This window comes from Prinia subflava, chromosome 10 (assembly GCF_021018805.1).
Source record: "Prinia subflava isolate CZ2003 ecotype Zambia chromosome 10, Cam_Psub_1.2, whole genome shotgun sequence".
NCBI lineage: Eukaryota > Metazoa > Chordata > Aves > Passeriformes > Cisticolidae > Prinia > Prinia subflava.
In genome coordinates, this window is record NC_086256.1 from 30,885,118 (window position 1) to 30,904,195 (window position 19,078).

A 19,078-nucleotide genomic window follows, 5' to 3' on the forward strand; every position below is an offset into this window, starting at 1 on the left:
AACACATGGTTGTTTGCTCCTGCCTTGTCATTTCAGCAATACTCATGGCTGTAAAAGCAGTAAAACACTAACCTAAAGTGACATTTTAAGTTGAGAAAACTTTCAAAATCATCCAAATTTATAATGTGCCTTTAGGCACAAAAACCCCCGTGATTTTTTAAAAGGAGTGTATGAAGGAGGATAACAGGAGGATAAAAAATGAGGTATTGAAAGAGATAAACAGACTTGGCAGAGGGGAGATGCAGCCGCCTAGTGTAACAAGGTGCCTTCCTGGCAGGTTCCTGTTTGCCCTTGGAATGTCACCTCCTTCCCACCTGAGGTGCCATGGCAGTGCTTTTTCCTCTTCTCTGACAGCTGCTGAGGCTTTTTCTTTTCTCTTTTTTGCCTGTCTCCCCACAAGTAGCATGACCCATTAGATTTGATGTACATCATAAACTATTGTCTTGGGTTGTAATATCTGACTAAAAATGTGTATTCTATTTGCCATCTGTTGAAATCAGTTGGGGAGGTGCTTTTCTTTTTCTCTTGTGTGACCCATTCCTCATAACTCTGGGGTGGAGGGGGCGGGTGCCTTCTGTCAATGGGCCAGCTGTTAAATCCAGGGGAGCAATATTCCTTATCTCTTCCAGGACCTATCCTCCCTCCAGGGGGATATCTGCTGTTAATGAGCCATTAATGCTCAGCAATGACTGACAAAACTAAATCATTTCATTGTGAGATGCTCCACCAAGTGGGGAGGAGCCAAGCATTCCTACCTGGATAAAACCTGAGGTTCAGAACAGCAGAGTATTCTCTTTTCCACTGGATTCTCAGAGGAAGACCCGACTCATCTCACTGCCACTCCAGGATCCTCTCTACTCCAACAGAACCACATCTGTCACTCCAGGAGGACTTATTTGGACTGCTTCCAACACCCTGACAACAGGGTGCCAGGTCGTATTCCTGACTCTGTCAGGGTTTTCTAGGACTTTTGTTTGTTTGCTTGCTTGTTTTTGTTTTTTTGTATTACTGCATTTGCATTTTTAATATTCCTAGTAAAGAACTATTACTCCTATTACTCCTATTCCTTTTTTTTTTCTTCTTTTTCTTTTTTTTTTTTTTTTTTCCTGAAAGCTCCTAATTGCAAAATTGTAATAATTTGGAGGGAGGGGGCTTTACATTCTCCACTCCGAGGGAAACTCCAGTTTTCCCTGACAGATACCTGTCTTTCCAAACCAAGACAGCTATGAAACCCACTAATAGATTTTTTGCATAGGCACTTCCTCAGCTTCCTCTGTGCCACAAGTCCTGTTTCATAAACAAAATAAGGGTGAAGCTTAGTATATGCCATTAGGTATTAGTGCGTTGCTAAGGGCAGGAAGAATCCAATGCCAGTTAGCAATATTTCAGAAGAAGACTGAAAATGCTTCTTTTAGTGTCCAAATCAATAAACACGAACCTACTGACATTTTTCTTGCAGGCGAAAAAAAGCATCTGCTGTATTTTCTCCAAGGGCTTCTGTTGCCTCTAGGCTCTTTGTATATTGATGCAGCTGCCTGGAAGATTTTCTACGCAGCCTGCAAAATATTTCAAACTTATGAAAAAATATCATCTGCAGTGATACACTTGGACAGCCAGCAGAGTCATCTGATGTGGCGTGAAGGACGGATATGGTCACTGGATGCAAGACCAGCCAGGAGCCACTGCAAATCCAGCAGAGGAAGATAGGAAAGAGTTCACTTCTGTACCACCTGCCTGGTGACTGCCAGAGAGCCTGGCAAAGTTGGTGAATAGTCTGGGCAGAGCACAAAAGACATTTTTGTTGAGATTACATATCCATATGTGAGATGTTGTCCTTTAAAAGAATTAGCTTTTTCTACCAGAAAACCTATCAGCTGGAACATCTCCAAAGAGCTCCAGTACCCAGCTGAGTCATTAATGTTTTTCTACCTATCTTCCAGCTAATTAGCTCCAGCTAAGACAACACATGGAGATTTGCTACCTCTGCAGGTAGCATTTCTTGGTGAGCTGTGCACAAGCTGCCAAAAACAGGATGTCTATCAGCAGCCGCTGTGGACTGTTTGTAATCATCCCCTGCTGCTTATTAAACACAGGCTCCTAACCCAGCCATTAGATGTGGTTTTTGTTTCTTGTAAAAGATTAACTTACTCTTCTCACCCTTTTTTTTTTTTTTTTTTTTTTTTTTAACTGCTAAGCATTTTACAAGTGACAGGATAGTAAATAATTTTGCTTATCTGATTTTATCTATATCTCATCTTCTAAACATACTTTGAGCCAGGGTAAAATTAGAAAGAGATGTTCTAAGTCCTTGGCACTTAAAACCTCTCTTTTGGCTGAGCTGCCAGGACTAACTGGACATGATTATTTATTTAGCTGTGTGAATGTTCGTGGTCCTGTTTAACCATATAAAGTATAGAGTCTGAGCCTAGCAAAATCTTCACACATACAAGGCCCCTACTTGTAGAGTTTCCACGGGCTTTAAGCCGTAATATTGTGGTGGTCTGAGCAATAAAAAAACTTATAAGGGCACACAAAATGCCACAGTGGGGCAGGGCACTGCCTTCTCTAGCCCTGCAGTCAGTCTCCAGTGGTGGTGAAGTAATCAGGTAGGGAAAACACAAAAATCCAACTGTTTTCTTGCTGTTTTCCTCACAGTGGTTCTGCATTCACAGCTATTACAATAGGGATTTTAGAGCATTCCCATCCTTTTCAGCATCTCTTTGTGGATCTGTTGTCCAAGAATTTACTAGAACTCAGTGACTGGCCCATCCCCACAGCTTCCGGTGGAAGCAAGTTCCAGGTGGTCACTACCTACTGGCTGAAGACAGGTTTGCTTCTATTCCAACTGCTCTCTTACTGCTTGTATTGAGTGATAATTGTACAACCTTGATTACTGCTTGATCAATCCCTAATTGTAGTTTCAGCTCTTTGGTCATTGTAATTTCCCTTCTTTGCACTGTCTCCTTGATCATGTTAAATAAGCTCAAAACAACTTAATACACATTTACAGACCTATTGCCAACGAACATCCCAGCCCGCTCCCAGCAAGGACTAAAGAACAATGAAATAACAAAAAACCATGGAAGATTTACCACTACGACATTTTTCTAGTGGCTCTGAACATGACATTCCAAAAAGGGCAGCAATTAAATGTCAAACACTGATTACCTGGTAATGTTTTTGTTTGGCATCTTGAGCACTTGCAACATTTCTTGAGCGCTTCCACATTTAACTACTGACTAAAATCCGGTTAAGAAAAATGAAAAAAGGCAAAAGGAGCAAAAGTAATATTTCACAAAATGCATGTCTAGAAAATGGAGAATGCCTTGTGCAGCTCTGGAAATGGCATTGGAGTAACTAAGGAGCTAGCAGAAAAGAAGCTCAATTTACCCAGGAGCTGATGAAAACCCAGCCTGGTAATGACCGAGAAAAGGCTGACTGTGGCAAAGTAAACTACACAAATGGATAGAGGATTTCATCTCAAAATGGTTACAGAAAAAGAATCATCGAAACTCTCAATCTCTCTCTCCCTAAAACTACCCTAAATTCCAAAGACTACAAAAGGCTGTTATCACACTCTGAGAACATTCCAGGATAAATCGAACTTGGCTGTAGATGAGGATAATTTCACATGCATTTGAGTCTGCTTTGTAAAAATTTGTTTTAAAAAATATACCTATTTAAAACCCTCAAGTGGATTAAGGAGGAAGCTCAAGGTAATTACATTGCTGGCTGAAAACCTCCAAAGGTTCCACGTATCTTAAGGAAAAGAGGTCCCTGAACATGTAAACCCTTGCTAATTAATGACAAAGACGTGAGACAAAAGACAGAAAACAATCACTACTTGTCCAAAAGGTAATGCAGGTCAAGTCAGCTGCATGATTTAGTAAAAGGCAGTTTCTTCTGCATTGTTCACAGTTAGTTTAAAACTTCATCATGTTCCTCAAATGCATCCTAGCATTCTGTGGTTTGAGTCAAAGCTAATCACTACACTCTAGAAAGGAGGTGACAAACAGCAGGGCAAAATACAGGCCAATACAGAAACTTCTGAGATTGCAAAACCTAACAGTCCGCTGTTGCTGTAAAAATAACAAGATATATTGCAGATAACAATTTTTTTTCTGATTTCTGAAAAATTGTAGAAACCTAACTCAACTCTCCTTTATGTACTCCAGAAGAGGTTACATTCCAGACAGGAGTATTTTAACTGAGACTCCGTAAAGCATAATATTTTAAAGTTCATTATTTTTGCAAAAAGAATGTCTGCTGGAATTTACATGATCTACTTTTTATAATGTTGCCAAACAGCATATAATTTGTTAATGCAGTTAAACCTAAATTACTATTTAATCTTATTGATCCAGTCCTCAGATCACACTTTCAGCTATGTGCAGCTTATGCAGAGCAAAGTAGGTGAGGATAAACCTACAGCACAGGTTAGAATAACCAATATAGGCACCCAGAAGTTTTCAGGATGCTTCATACCCTTCCATTTTCCCCAGTATATTTAAAGGCTGAAGGGAAATCTTGGAGCTGTTCATTTGCAGCTTTCTTACCTAGGAGAGCTCACAGAGCTGGAAAATTGCTGTAAATCTGCTAAACAGTACCACATGACCAGGTCAGTATAGGGGATTGGGGAAAACATTCCTGGTTTCTTATCTCATTACCCTTTAGGTAAATATTTATAAATAAATATGCCCTTAAACTTGAGCAATTGTGAAGAGTAATAACCTGCTGCTTTCAAAAGCTTAATACATTGGACCAGTATTGCTATTTCACTGAGGGTTTGAAAAAAAGAAAAAAATAATTACAATCACACCACTGCAGAATGTGCAGTTCTCAGAGTGGAGAGAAAACATGAAAAGTAAAATAATAAAAATAAAAATACAGAGAGGGAAACATTCAGCCTCATTTTTCAGAAGGCACTTTCCAGCTGCCAGCACCACTTCAAAGCTCTTGCTGAGCTCGGGGGGTTCATGCACAGGAAGAAAGAAACCACAGGTGGATTTCTCTACAGAAGAGAAGCAGTGAGTACACACCTGTCTGGGAAGGGGGCAGCATTCTAAGGGAGTTCCCAGCCTTGCAGGGCTGGCACTGCCCAGCTCTGCCCTTGGACAGTGGCACAGGTCTGCCCCAACCTATTCATTCCTGATCCATTTTCCCCCCTTCAGAAAGGACTCACTCTAATAACATTATAAATATATGTTGATTCTTCACTAAAAAACTTTAAAAAGCAAGCAGACAGACAAGCAAAACCCATTCTTACTAGATTTCCTCCCATGAGGGAGGAAAAAAAAAGGGATGTAGTGTAATAGAAACCTGTTGATTTCTCAGCTGTACTTAAAACCAAAAAAGAAAATGAGCTGGCTAGAAATGCATTATAAATGTAAATGCAAACTGGCAAAGAAAAGTAGCTCATTTCGAGAGCATCCTGAGTTGTAAGAAAATAATCTCTTGTTTCAATTTGTTTTAATAGAAGCAAATTAAATAATACTGTCAGACAGAAGATTTAGTAAATATTATTCCAAGTACCATGCCTGTATGATACACAAAGAGCAGTCATGTAACTCCTGCTGCAAACCCAAAAGCACAGCAGAGAATCTCACCACATCCTTCTTTAGTCTCCATTTACTTGCAGAGATACTGTCAGTGGAAAAATACCCTCTAGCTTCAAGAAGCTTTCCCCATGTTTAATCTGTGTCCAGTTGTCCAGATATCTCTTCACTGCTTACTGTGTATTGGTTGGAGCAGTCATCTTTTTTGTGTGTGTATTTTCTTTGTTGAAAGAAAGAAAATACACACGCAAAAAAGGAATAATTCCATAATACACGGAAAAAATTGTCCTCACTTCTCCTGTAGGCAAAGCAAGCAGAACATAACCAATACAGTGGGCATTAGTTATTCAGTGGATATTGGTACTGGACAGAGCAGAAGGTAATTTTCTCCAGATAATTTCTGTTCTTCTTTTCATTACCCCTTACAATTTACCTATGCATCCCCAGAGAGCTGATGTGAGCCCTCTTGTTCTCTGGTTTCTTTCTCAGTTATAAACTTGCCAGGAATTTTGTCCCAGTCTTCAAATAACTGTTTCTGTTGGAAAACTACCAAAAAAACAAACTTATTTAAAACAAAGACATTAGGTAAACAACTTGATTTAAAAAATAATAAAATCCATAGCAACTAAACACCAGTTTAATGTTAAATGTGAAATAAGTCCACTGTTCCAGAGCTCGAACCGCAGCTCACATGTCACCCCTCAGAGCAACGTACATCAGAAAAAGTACTGAAGGATCCTGTTTTGAAGTGTGTGTTTACAAACTGCCACACAGTTGGTTTCATTTTTAAAAGAGTTAAGAAAAGCTTCCTGGAAGGAGCAGGTGAAATCACAACCAACATCATATAGCACCCTCTCCTCTGCAGTAGTTCATCTTGGAAAAAATGAACCTGCCAGGAGAGAAGTGCTGAAGAGACATGTTTAATTTGCAGGGGGAAATGGGCAACTGAATAGCCAAATCAATATGATTTGACCAGAGGCCGTTTATTGATTACATTGCATGCCAATTATAGATTCTAGGTCTATGGTCCACGTGGGCACACGTCTCTGGGTTGGCTAAGTCCTTTGTTTATGAGGCAGGCACATCTCTTTCAGGACATCTAATTGGCCACGTTGTGCCTCCTTTACCTAGGTTTAGCATTCTTGGTAGTCAATTTCTCAGGCTGTTTTTTTTCTTATTTTTAGCCCTGTTTTTCTCAGTAACCTTGATGAATTCCTGAGAATTCTAATAACAAAAGTGCAGGTGGTTTGATAAGATTACTCACAGTTTGGCTGCTGCATCAAAATGGCCTGTTATACAGATGCATTGCTACATCAACTCTCCTCTCTGTCACCTCCAATTAACCTGCCCCATCCTTTAACAATGGCAAGATTTCCTTTTTTCCCTTTAAATTTTCTATTTGTACATTTTAGTACTTATAGCCAGTGAAGAAATGGTAAATTTTTGTTGATTCTTTTGTTAAGTCAGGTTTCTTGCTCTCATTTCTCAATGACGCATCGAGCAATCCCTGAAGAGCATCCTTGAGAAATTCCAAGTGCCTAGTGTGGAGATGTCATCAGAGCTCCTAACTGGAGGCTGTGCCAGTGTGGCACTGGCTACAGTCCCTCTAAAAAGGAGTTTTAGAACAGATTTAGCCAGAACAGTCGAGTTATTTGCAGCCTCTCAAGATTCTGAGTGCAACCTGTAGTAATGTACAGTCCTACACTGACATTTCCTAGCACTGCAAGCAGCCCAGAAAATGTTTCTTCAATGCAAAATTACCTGTCACTGCTGTTTGCTGTGACAATAAGTGCTTTGACTACATCTAGCACTGCAATATCAGCAAGGAGAGCTTTAATAATTTCTGTGGAATTTTACCTAACATTCATTCAGACACAAGAATGATGTTATCATTCTCTCCACAGATTTTTATAGGTTTGGACCTGTATTTTCCACATGGAATGATTCACCTGAAGTCAGCTATGAAATGCTCTGCTCTGAAGGCCTGATTCAGCACTGAACTAATAAAAAAAGTGTTCTAGGGGAACCATGTACCTGCCTACCGTGCTTGGAGGATTGGGACATTATTTTCCAACATATGTCATTAAGAGATTGACTAATCTGTCAAGGTACTTGGCTATGTCTGTCTCCCAGACCACCCCAAAGACACCGTGTCTGACCTCCTCAGACTCTTCAAACAGCCAGGAGGGAATTTCCACACTTTGATGAGGACAAATTTCACCCTGTCCTTCTTTTCTCTCGCAGCGTTCACTCTGGGAGTAGTCCAGGGTGCCTCTGTGGGATTAATAACCTTGTACAGGGAACCCTCCTTCCAGTCTTTCCAACTCCAGAGAGTTGAACTGACCAATTTTTAAGTAGTTTTTGTCAGTGTGATGACTAGAAAGGGAGTAAGGCCGCCTTCCTGAGATGTCTCCTGATTTTGATAAGCTCAGACAGTGTTTCCTCTCCTCTCCATTACCATTCAGCCTTTATCACATCTCAAAGACATTCATTGCCTTTCTACTCTTCACTAAAAAGCATAAGCTGCAACACTGAAAGTGATAAAAAGAAAATATCACCCTAAAATAATTTTTAAAAAATGAAGAAATTTCCCCTGACAAATTTGATATTTTCCTACTTTTTTTTTTCCCCACTAAAAAAGTGTAATTAAACCTCTTCTAGTTATACCCAGCATGAATATCAGGGTGTCCCAAGAAGTGGACTTTTTAAAACTTTTTTGCCAGTTGCAAAATAAGAAAGAAATTTTATCTCATTTCAAAAGAAGTACTTGTTTTTACTGCTTATTTTCAATGCTTATTTTAATTTGAACTTTTAAGGTGGTACACAAATGGTTACACAATGGTCCTATATTCTGATCTGTAGCTTTCTTGCTGTTGTGCTCCTAACAGTGTCCACCTGTGGGAGCTGTAAAAGGGAGTGATTCTTTGAGCCACAGAGACTTTCTGAATCAATGTCTGACTAACGCCATTCAGCTATTTGTAGAGACTTCCCTTAGAACGAATTAAAGAGTCATCAGGAGGGCTGTGTGTTGACAGTGTTACATGCAGATAATATGATAAAGATGGTGCCCACATCCAGATTTAACAAACATATCTGATTGTTTAATGTCCCTCTGCACACCCAAGTTAACAAATACAGGTAAACAAATCTCTTTGGAGAGAGGGGGATAAAAGAGGCTGCAACTGGAACAGGACATGGAGCCATTGTTCTGCATCACCTGGCTAACCTCAAACAAGATTAATCATCTTCACCTGAGATGGTGTAACACGGCTTGTATCTGCTAAGAAAACTTCATTGTTAAAAATAGCCTTCTTCTTGCTAAGCTGTTGGCTTTCTGTATTGACAAAAGGCATAAGGAATTTGAGAATGTCCTGTCCTTTAGAATGCAGACTATATTAACAGGTGTCCTGTCAGCTTTTTTTGCAGAAGGGATAAAGCAGATCTGACACAAGCAGGACAGCCAACCCTGCTTCCCAGGGAACCTGCTGTTCCAATTCCTGCCTGCTGCTGTCCAGTATCTCCTCAAAACCAACATTTCCAAATGTCCAGGGCCAGAGGGGGAATCACAATTTAGGCTCAATGCCTAAATTCATATTCTTTTCACAGCATCACTAAAACACATCCACACAACAGCAACCCTGTAGACACACCGTCTGTGTAGACATACAGTCCCAGCTGGTCCACTTGACAAATTTCAGCTCTATTTTTAGAACTTTTATAAACTAATGTCAGTGTTTATGTAAAACAGGGTGGCTGAGGGCTGGGACTGATAAGTTCTCAGAGAACTCTGTCTAGTTTATACACTACTCAGAGAGTTTTGCTGTTAAGTGGAACAAGATCCATATATATATATATATATTTTTTTTTTTTTTTTTAGGAAAACTGAGCATATAATTGGACCAGGTTAGTGTTAATCAATAGTAGTGCTAAATTTAAATCCAGGAATGGCTTCTGGTGATTTGCACATTTTGAGCTTTATGACTGGCAAATAATACTGGGGGAAGTACAACAGCCTGTCAGGCACAGCCTGCAGGGCCAGAGTCAGACATTGCAACAACTTGACTTTAGCAATCTCAGTATTAGACTAAGGGCTCGAGTGAACTTCTTCACTTATTAAAAAAAATGAAAAAGAGTGGCAATTTTACTATCCATAACCATAATGTTCATTTAGAAAATAGAGTCCTACCACACAGCCTGGCTTAGCTGCTGTTATTCAGCAATGCACAGCACAAAGCCTTTGTTGGCACCACAGCTGGGCATCTCTGCTCCTCTGTACTGATGCAGATCAGTCTCTGCACTTCAAGAAGACACAGCCTGAAAAGGAGGTAAGAACAGAAGGTCACAGGGTGGTGTGCTATGCTGATCTCCTGTTCTGATGCTTACATGAATCATCTCACAGTACAGCGCAGGATTGTACAGCTGTACGTTCAAGAACAATAAAAATACAGGAAAGTTCATCTGTGTGGTTTGCAATTTGCATTACAAAACAAAAAGACATGGCTCAACATTTTGTTCCTTCTTTTGAATATGATTTTTCAGCTAGTCATAGCTGAGTGTTCAATAAGACATCCCTCAAATAATTCCCATGCACAGTTTGAATTACCATGCAAAAGCATGTTCTATCCTCCTGGTTTTATGAAACTCAGCCATAAACTCTGGATCACTTTTCCTGTATCCTACCAGCCAAGGAAAAGGAAGAAACAAGGGTTGGCATTTCACAAAATGCAGACACAGATTTAAGAAACATTAAGTATTGTGTGAGAACAACTTACTGGCAGCTTCAAAATATCAGCGTAGCTATTGTGACATAGAACGTAACTGAGATGGAAAAATCCTAATCTTCTCCCTGGGATGTTTATTGCCTCTCTTACAGTCCCCTGTACATCCAGCCTTCCCTGGTGCTCATAGGAATTATAAAAGCAGAAAAAGAACAAAATATGCTCAAGAAAAGCTCTGAAAAATGAAGTGTGATCTCCAGGGTGTCTGCTTGTGCCATTAAATGTCTGACATCAGATTTCGCTGCAGGCGATGGCAAATTTGTCACCGACTTCAATAGCAAAGTTTGGGCTCCAAGTTCTCTCCTCCCACCACTTTCCCTTGGCCTTGCCCCTCGCCAATGAAATTAGTGGGACAGAAATAGACGGAAGCTTTAAGGTCGACATAAAGGAAAAGCCTGAGCACTATGTTTGCGTTTCTCTTTAGCTACCAAGAGCTTCCTTGTTTCCAAAGGGCAGAGATCAGCACACCCACAGGCAGATCTCCAGTGCTGCCCTGGGCACTGCTTGGAGCCACTCAGCCCCGTTCCCAAGGAAAGGAATCACAGCTTGGAGACACTGATTTTCCAGCAGCACCCCACATTGTCTGTGCTAACACACCTGAACTTGTGCTGCACTTGCAACTCAGGGCTTTTCTTTACAACCCTAATTACTAATTTTCCTGGAATTTTCAATATACTGATGCAAGACAGCGCAGAACAAGGCTGAGATGCCAAATCTCCCTTGCCCAGTCAATGCACAGCACCGCTGGTGTGAAAACAGATCCTCCTTCAGAAAGGTGAGCTAACAACCCCAGCCACTTTGCCATCTTCCTTTGAAATACCAGAAATTGATAAAATTAAGTAATGCTTGGGTTTGGAGCCTTTAAAATTGCTTAGTGAGCCCCAACACTCTTGCAGGCAGTGCAGCCACCAAGGGCCACTTCATGCCCACAGAATCTGGGAAAGTTCTCAAGGGGAGAACTTGGCTAGCCCCTCCCAGCAGCCCCTTCCCTTCCATCCCAGCCCTGGCTGGGTCCTTGCAAAGCACACCGGTGACACTGTGGGATGTCAGATGCTTTTTCTTGGTCATTGAACATAAACGGAAAACACATTTTATCATGCAGAAATGTAATGGATGTCCTGGCAAAGGTAACTGTCCCAGCCAGAAAACATATAATGGTGAAGAGAGAAAGTATTTTGTAAAGTGTCTGTTTTACTGGAAAAAACAACAATACCCATGTTTTAGAAGTGTAATAAATACATAAACCAAAATATACCTAACGCTGCTGAAAAAATTCATTTTTAATCTAAATAGATTTTAAACCAAATATTACAAGATGAATTTTTTATAAGGTCATCTAACCCAACAATTCCATATTCAGCTTAATTTTTTACCTGTTTTTTCCACTCTTGAAAGATATTACGCATGTTATAACTGCCTTCCTTAACTGGCACTTTCACTTTATGAGTTTCTGAAAGAAGCAATTAAAAGTTTGAAATAGAAAGTATCAGATAATGAATCATGATTCATGCTGCAATTTTCCATATGCTGACTACTGCCAACTTTACAATTTGGCAGATGCTGGGAATATCACAGCTCTACCCTTGCAATCCTCCTCTAGAACCAACAAGAAAACATTTTGTCAGGCTTTAAACAGCTGCAGGATCTCTTGTGTGCTATGGGTAAGCTCACAAAATATAATTGCTTAACCAACCCTTACTGTAGCTTGCTAGACTCTGAAATTTCCCACTTCCCAACAGCTGGCACATTTTCCCCATTCAGCTTTGAGAATCAGGTGAAAGAAACTTGAAACCAGCATCCAAACCGGGGAAATCTGCAAGTCGGGTGGCAGGTGGGGACGTGCTGTTCTCCTTCGCAGATCATTTGATCCCTTGGAGAGGCTGCAGCGTGGGGAAGGCCAGGGCTGAGTTTCCCAGTGCTATTCCGAGCCAGCCTGTGCCAGGCCCGCACGTGCGGGCAGTGTTCCCGTGTGTCACAGGCTGCCCCGCTGCGCTCACAGCTCTCCTGGCACTGGCTCTCCATGCCGGTGACGATGGCAGCACTGGAAGGCAGTCAGCACACATCCATCCATCATCCTGGCACTGCCTGTGCAGCTCTTCACTTTGGCAACTTCACCCCACAGAGCTTCTGGAACTGATGATTTACTTAGAGCCTTAGCACTTAGAAACTTACTCTTTCCATACTTTCTCCCATGGTAACCACCCTCTCAATAATTTCCCTTTGTGTACATACCATATACAGGATTCAGAGCTACCTGTTGCAAAAATCATTTAAGTGATTTGGTAAGATTAATAGAATTGAACTTTTATTTTCCTATCAGATCATTAATATACGTACAAATATATGTACAAAGTACTACCAGAAGCGCTGAGAAGTTCTTTAAATGCTGTCACAAATTAAATGGCATTCCTTTTCCCCTGACATCTCATTTAAAGCAAAATGCTTTCATGCAGTTTGTGAGTGTTCAGCAAGCAGAGGTTGTAAGGACACAGTGATTATCTAAAAGGATCAGACATTTATGCTATGGAATTGTGTTGAAGTCAGCTGGCATTTTGGGAGTTAGTCTCTCTGGACATTGCTTTTTGTGGCAGGAAAGACAGGCTCAAGGTACTGTAGAGAGGAAGACACTTTTTTCTTTTTCTTTTTTTTTTTTCTTTTTTTTTTTTTTCTTTTTTTTTTACGAAAAGACCAGAAAAGCAGAGAGAAGGTAAACTCACATGGTTCCTAATTCCAAATTGTTGGGACATGATATCCTCCAGCTGGACACTGCTGAGAAGGACCACATGGCCTTTTCAACAAGCCGAGTGCTCGAGTAAGGCGCTGCATCTTCACCTTCCAGTGCTGGGAGTAACTTACACAATTCACGGGTAGGTGGCAACACTGCCCGGAGCTAAACCCTGTGCACACACGGAGTGGAAGGCTCGGGTTAGCAGAGAGGCGACATCAAAACCACCTTACGCTCAAACTTGAAGCTACTTCATTTTTTGAAGAAATATAGTTCAGTCCTTCTTTTTTTAATGTATTGACCAGACTCAAAAATCTGAATAACCTTGAAACAAACAGCTCCAGAAGAGCAGTGTATGTTTTTGACTGACGGAAAGGACAGCCAGCCCTTTGGCGGTGTGACACGCCGAAAGATTTCCAGGAAGGGTGGGAGTAAGGAAAAACAAAATAAAGGGGGGAAAGAGACGTGACGCCGAGCAAAGCCAAAGTTTGCCATACTGGGAAAGACAGGCAGGCGTGGCTGGCTCGGTGCCGCCCTCGGCTCGGCCCGGCCCGGCCCGGCCCGGCCGCCCGCCCGCAGGCCATAAGAGCGGGCGCGGCGGGGGCGCGGTAGCGCAGAGCAGGGCAGGGCAGAGCAGAGCAGAGCAGAGCAGAGCAGAGCAGGGCAGGGCAGAGCAGAGCAGAGCAGAGCAGAGCAGGGCAGAGCACAGCTCAGCACAGCACAGCTCAGCTCAGCTCAGCACAGCACAGCACATCTCAGCTCAGCACATCTCAGCTCAGCACAGCTGCGGGATGCAGAGCGCGGTGCTGCTGGCGGTGCGGCACGGCGGGCGCACGGAGCGGGGCCGCCGCCGCAGCGAGCCGGAGGAAGCCGACAAGGGCAGGATGAAGAGAACGATGTGAGTCCCCCCGCCCGCAGGGACTGGAGCGTTTTCCTTGTCTTCAGGGGCTGTGGGTCATTCCCGCTGCAGGAGCCGCCTCAGGGAAAGCGCTGCTGTCTAGAGCTCTGCGAGCTGCCATTTTTAACGAGCATCTCCTTCTTCTTTCTTCCAGTATTAAAGATTGGAAAACAAGACTGAGCTACTTCCTGCAGAACTCTTCCAATTCTTACAAAAGGAAATCTAAGAAGGCCGGGAAGCACCGCAACTACTTCAGGTAAGTTATGAGAAAGAGACTCTGTTTAAGTAACGCGAGTGTCCTTCAGAAGCAGTAAAGCTTGAACAGTGTAGTTTGATGCGCTCTCTCTTTCTGCAGACCTTCCCCTGAAGAGGCCCAGCTGTGGTCAGAAGCCTTTGATGAACTTCTTGCTAACAAATGTAAGTTTGTCTTCAAAAAGTAACATTAAGGAGCAGAAGGATGGAGAACTTTATAAGTCTATAAAGAACTTTATAAGTCTATAAGTATTTGTTTCCTTCCATGTCAGCATTATACCTCTCAAGTCAAGAGCTTTGATTCTGGTCTTGCAAATTAAATGCTTTTAACAGTTTAAAGCCAAAATACATAGAAATTATGTTTGTTTTTTTAAATGTAAACTAGTAATAAAGAATATCACAGTAGATTTTTTTTTCCTTGAAGCCCTTGTAGCTAAAATCCTATCTGACAACTTGGCTTTGCCAAATGGAAAAGGCATTTATTCCCTTAGCTCACTGCATAACCAAAGCAAACGCTTTCTAGTAATGTGGGAAGGATTCTTCAACACAGTTTCAGTGATCTTGGGGTTTTATTGTAGCTCTACAAGAAGCAGCATTCACTAGCAAAGCAAAAAGACTAAGAATTAATACTATTATTTGCTCTTTGAGCTTGAGTCATCCTTTCCATTGAAAGAATAATCCAAAGTACTGTAGCAGTCATATTTACTGCAGTGTAAAGGTTAATAGAGGAGAGCTTATCTAGAGAGAAATGTGGGGGTTTTTTTAATGTATTCTCAGGCATCACAGGAGGAAACAACCATAGAAATTGTTTCATTTTTCGTGTTTGCCTAAGAAATGGCAAACTCAAAGTGAAATCTACTAAGCTGTAGAAGCATTAACTTGCTTGCAAACAAAAATTATGGATTTTTTTTTATTGCCATGATATTGCTGAAAAAAATAGACCTACAGCAAAACATTCTAGTAGAAATTGATGTGACTAATAGGCAAAATCAAGATTCCTGAAATAGTTAATTGATGGTGAGTACATTTTTCTTTCCTTAGATGGTCTTGCTGCTTTCCGAGCTTTTTTGAAGTCTGAGTTTTGTGAAGAGAACATCGAGTTCTGGTTGGCCTGCGAGGACTTCAAGAAAACAAAATCACCCCAAAAGCTGACATCGAAAGCAAAGAAAATTTACAACGACTTCATTGAAAAGGAGGCTCCCAAAGAGGTAAAGACAAGCTGCTTAAACATAAATGCTCTATTCTGTGAGTTCTTACAGCCATTATTTCTTTGAACTCAAGATACAGATGTCAAACTGCATTGTACATGTCCTCACTCTTAATGTCTGGGTCTGAATACAATTGCCTTTTCAATAAGCTGGAAAACGGTACAAGCAGTGTTGCAGAGAATTTCCATTTTAACTGAGAAAAGACATATCTGAATTAGTTTTGGTGTTGTGCGAAAGAAGAATTTTCTTAAAGAAAATTCTCTTGTAATTTGACCCTGTGGTAATGGGGTCTTGCCTTTTTCACCTCCTCAGAAGCTGTACTGTGTATTACACTTGAATTCTGTTCTCAGGAGTAGTGTCCCTCTTTCTGTATTTCAGATAAACATAGACTTCCAGACCAAGAACATGATCGCGCAGAACATCCAGGATGCCACCCATACCTGCTTCAGCGCGGCACAGAAGAGAGTCTACAGCTTAATGGAGAACAACTCCTACCCGCGGTTTTTGGAATCTGAATTCTACCAGGAGCTGTGCAAGAAGACACCCATCAGCAGAGCAACCCATGGTACATGAGGGATGGAGAGCAGGGAGAAGCAGCCTCTGGGCTGGTGAGGAAGCCAAGCCACAGCTCGTGAGCAGCACCTGATGCAAGAGGCTGGGGCACTGAGCACTCTTTGCCACAGTGCAAGGACAAATACTGACTTCGGTGCAGAGCTGATGGCCCACAGTGATGCTGTTGGAGGGTGCTCAGGGGAGATGGCAGAAGTGTGCCAGCCAGCGGCCAGCACTGTCCTTCTCTACCAGTGCTACAGCAAGAGGTGGCTGTGCAGGGAGCCCTTCTATCACAGCCAAGGAATGAGGCAGCAGGTCCAGACCGAGCTTCCTTTTTGTGAACTGAAGCTGCTCTCTGCACTTGGGCACTGCTGGGAACTTGAGCAATTGGTTGCCTATTTATTTTTCCTAAACATCCCCCAGCATTGCTGGTGTCAGGCTCACTGTGCTCACACCAGTTCTGTTACTGCCCTGAGCTGCCAAGAGCTGGGCTGGGTTTCTGTGCAACCTCCTCACAGTAACAGCACTGTGAGGGAAGGAAGGGATAGGATAACTCTGTTCCCAGAGGAACAGGTTCTGCAGCTAAAGTATGCAGGGCTGGGTTGTGTCAGCAGGGCTGTGTGGGGCCAGACTGAGGGCAGAACTTGGCCAAGGTGAACAGGAGCTATATAGTATTATATTTATATGTGGATTATGATTGTGTTGAATGCTGCAGTATCATAATTCTATCTTGAAGACAGCAAGCTTCAATGAAGTTTTATTATTTTTAATAAAATATTTTGATACAAAGCCTCTTTTGTTGCCTAATTTGTGTTGCACACACAGATACACAGTATCTGACACTGGACTCCAGACTATGGGGACTGTGGGTCCTGGTTGAGATCTTAATAGAGCTAATTTTAAAGCAGTTAGTTCTTAATCTATGAAGTGAATTTTCTGTTTTGGTTTTATCAACAGAATAAAAATCTTCAGAGCTTGAAACCTTAACAGGGAGACATGTTCAACCACATCCTGTGTCCCAACCTGTCTGTAAAGCCAGTCTCTAAGAAATGCAAGGCACACATTCAGCTACCATGATGCCAGATCAAACAAAGCAGCAGTGCTGCTGTAGCTCACAGGATGCTATTGGGAACACAGGCACCCATAGTACTGCATGTGCTCCTGCTCAAGCCCTCCGCTTCAGAAAGGGTTTAGGAGGACTTTAGTATCAGCAAACCTGTGCAAAGTCAGGAGAAGCAGTAGTACAATAAAGGCATTTGGCCCCAGCGAGGTGACAGTTGCTCAGGGGAAAGTTACTGGTCATTGTTATTCCATGTACAGTTTTTTCCCAAAACCAGTCTCTAGTTAACTTTGTGGCATCTGCATTTCAGGTCTGCTTAGGTCCTGGCTCCAGCTATTTTGACTCCAATGCTCAGTTCACAGCTTTAATTGCTTATTTCATGTATATCCACAGCAGTCACTTTGATAATGCTGCACTTTTCCAAGAATCAGGAAAATTCTAACTACAATATTTTCTACTGTGATTGCACATCCAAAAGCTATTCAAAAGCAACTCCTTCAGGTCTCTATATATGCATTGCAGGAGAGGAGCCTACAAGAAAAATGGAGAGAGACTTTTCACAAGAGCATGAAGTGACAGGAAAAAGGGGAGTGGATTCCAACAGAGTAGGTCAGATTAGTTGAGATATTAAGAGGAAGTGCTTTGGTGTGAGGGTGGAGAGTGACTGGACCAGGTAGCCCAGAGAAGCTGTGGCTGCCCCATCCCCGGAACTCTTCAAGGCCAGGTTGGACAGGGCTTTGAGCAGCCTGGTCTGGTAGGAGGTTCCCTGCCAATGGCAGGGGGACTGGAACGAGATCATTTTTAGGGCTTCTTCCAATCCAAAGTGGTCTATGATTACATGAAAATTCTATGTATAGTGAAGTGAATACATACATACTTGCAGATATACATGTCTATTATACTGGCTGTGTGCACAGCAATTAATTTGGTATAGCTCCCACCTTGCCAGAGGTGGCTGGGGCCATGAGAGCCAGCTCTCATACAGCTACATTTGCTGATCAGTTAAGGTCCACATAAAGAAAGCACAAGAAAAACTCATTCCAATAATTTCCTGCAACAGAGGTTTTTTACAAACGAGGGAAAACAGATTTGGGCTGATAATTGCTTTTGTAATATAACAAAATAATAAAAATACCCAGAAGTATACCTATTTAAGATTCAGACCTGGGGCAGGAATAATTCCATGAAGATTCAACTGTGCCAGTTTGAGATGTGGTAATTAACCACTGCTAGTGTCTGGTTTTAAGGAAAGAAAAATTTCAGTAGGTTCCTGAACTACTTATAGCACAGTATGTAGAGGAAATTAATTTGGGCTGTTAGGCCTGGCATCCCTGCCTAAGGCTGCCCTGGGGTATTTTTAAAATCTGACTCGTGAGTATTAGGAAGGCCATGCAGGCAGCTCTGCAGCTGCCACAGAGTGAGCCACTGGGCTGGCAAAGCAACCAAGCCATGCTGAGTCCCCTGCACAGTCTGCAGCACAGAGAGGCCTCACTCCAAGGCCAAGCTGTGCAGCAAAACAACCGGTTTATCAACAGCAAAAAAACCAAAACCAAAACAAAACAAAATTAAAAATTTAAACCGCCTTTTTATTAAAATCCAACATACAACGTTCCTTCCAATTGCTGCTTTTCCATTTTTCATCTGTTTTCCCAACTCCTAGGAGGAAGCTTCACTAGAAAACCAGGTACTACAGGCACACTGGGAGTGCTGCAACCCAAGATATTGCTATGGATATTTCCCGTGGAAACAAAACCACAAATTTTTGCTTAAGAGATGCTGGTTGTGTACCCCCAGCAGCCTTACAGCTGCAGTTAACATTGGTACTCTAGTATCAGTATCCAATGGCAACAAATAATAAACTGCTCCTTCCCGCACAGCCTGTCCACATTCACACACTCCCAGTCCCACCAGGCTGCCCACAGCCAAACACACCATGATGCTGGGGACAGGACTGGCATGGGAACAGCAAGGGGAGGGTGACACAGCTGAGGGCCTGCAGGCCAAGGTGTAGCTGCTGCTCAGCAGCTGGCCAGAGCACTGTCCCTTTTTT

At 42.1% G+C, this 19,078-nt stretch overlaps 1 protein-coding gene and 1 long non-coding RNA gene across 2 annotated transcripts in view; one reads left to right on the top strand and one right to left on the bottom strand.

The window, feature by feature from the left end:
* LOC134555293 (uncharacterized) overlaps positions 1-13,507 on the bottom strand; it is a 120,180-nt gene extending 106,673 nt beyond the window's left edge. The window contains exon 1 of the long non-coding RNA XR_010081396.1: positions 13,051-13,507. This is a non-coding gene — a long non-coding RNA (uncharacterized LOC134555293). The remainder of the gene's footprint in view (positions 1-13,050) is intronic.
* Positions 13,508-13,701: 194 nt separating this feature from the next.
* LOC134555290 (regulator of G-protein signaling 2-like) lies at positions 13,702-16,757 on the top strand. Its single transcript, XM_063406785.1, has 5 exons — positions 13,702-13,956; positions 14,111-14,212; positions 14,312-14,373; positions 15,250-15,416; positions 15,795-16,757. Exons 1-5 carry the CDS (start codon positions 13,850-13,852, stop codon positions 15,987-15,989), a joined length of 633 nt encoding a protein of 210 aa, XP_063262855.1. The 5' UTR covers positions 13,702-13,849; the 3' UTR covers positions 15,990-16,757.
* Positions 16,758-19,078: the final 2,321 nt, after the last annotated feature.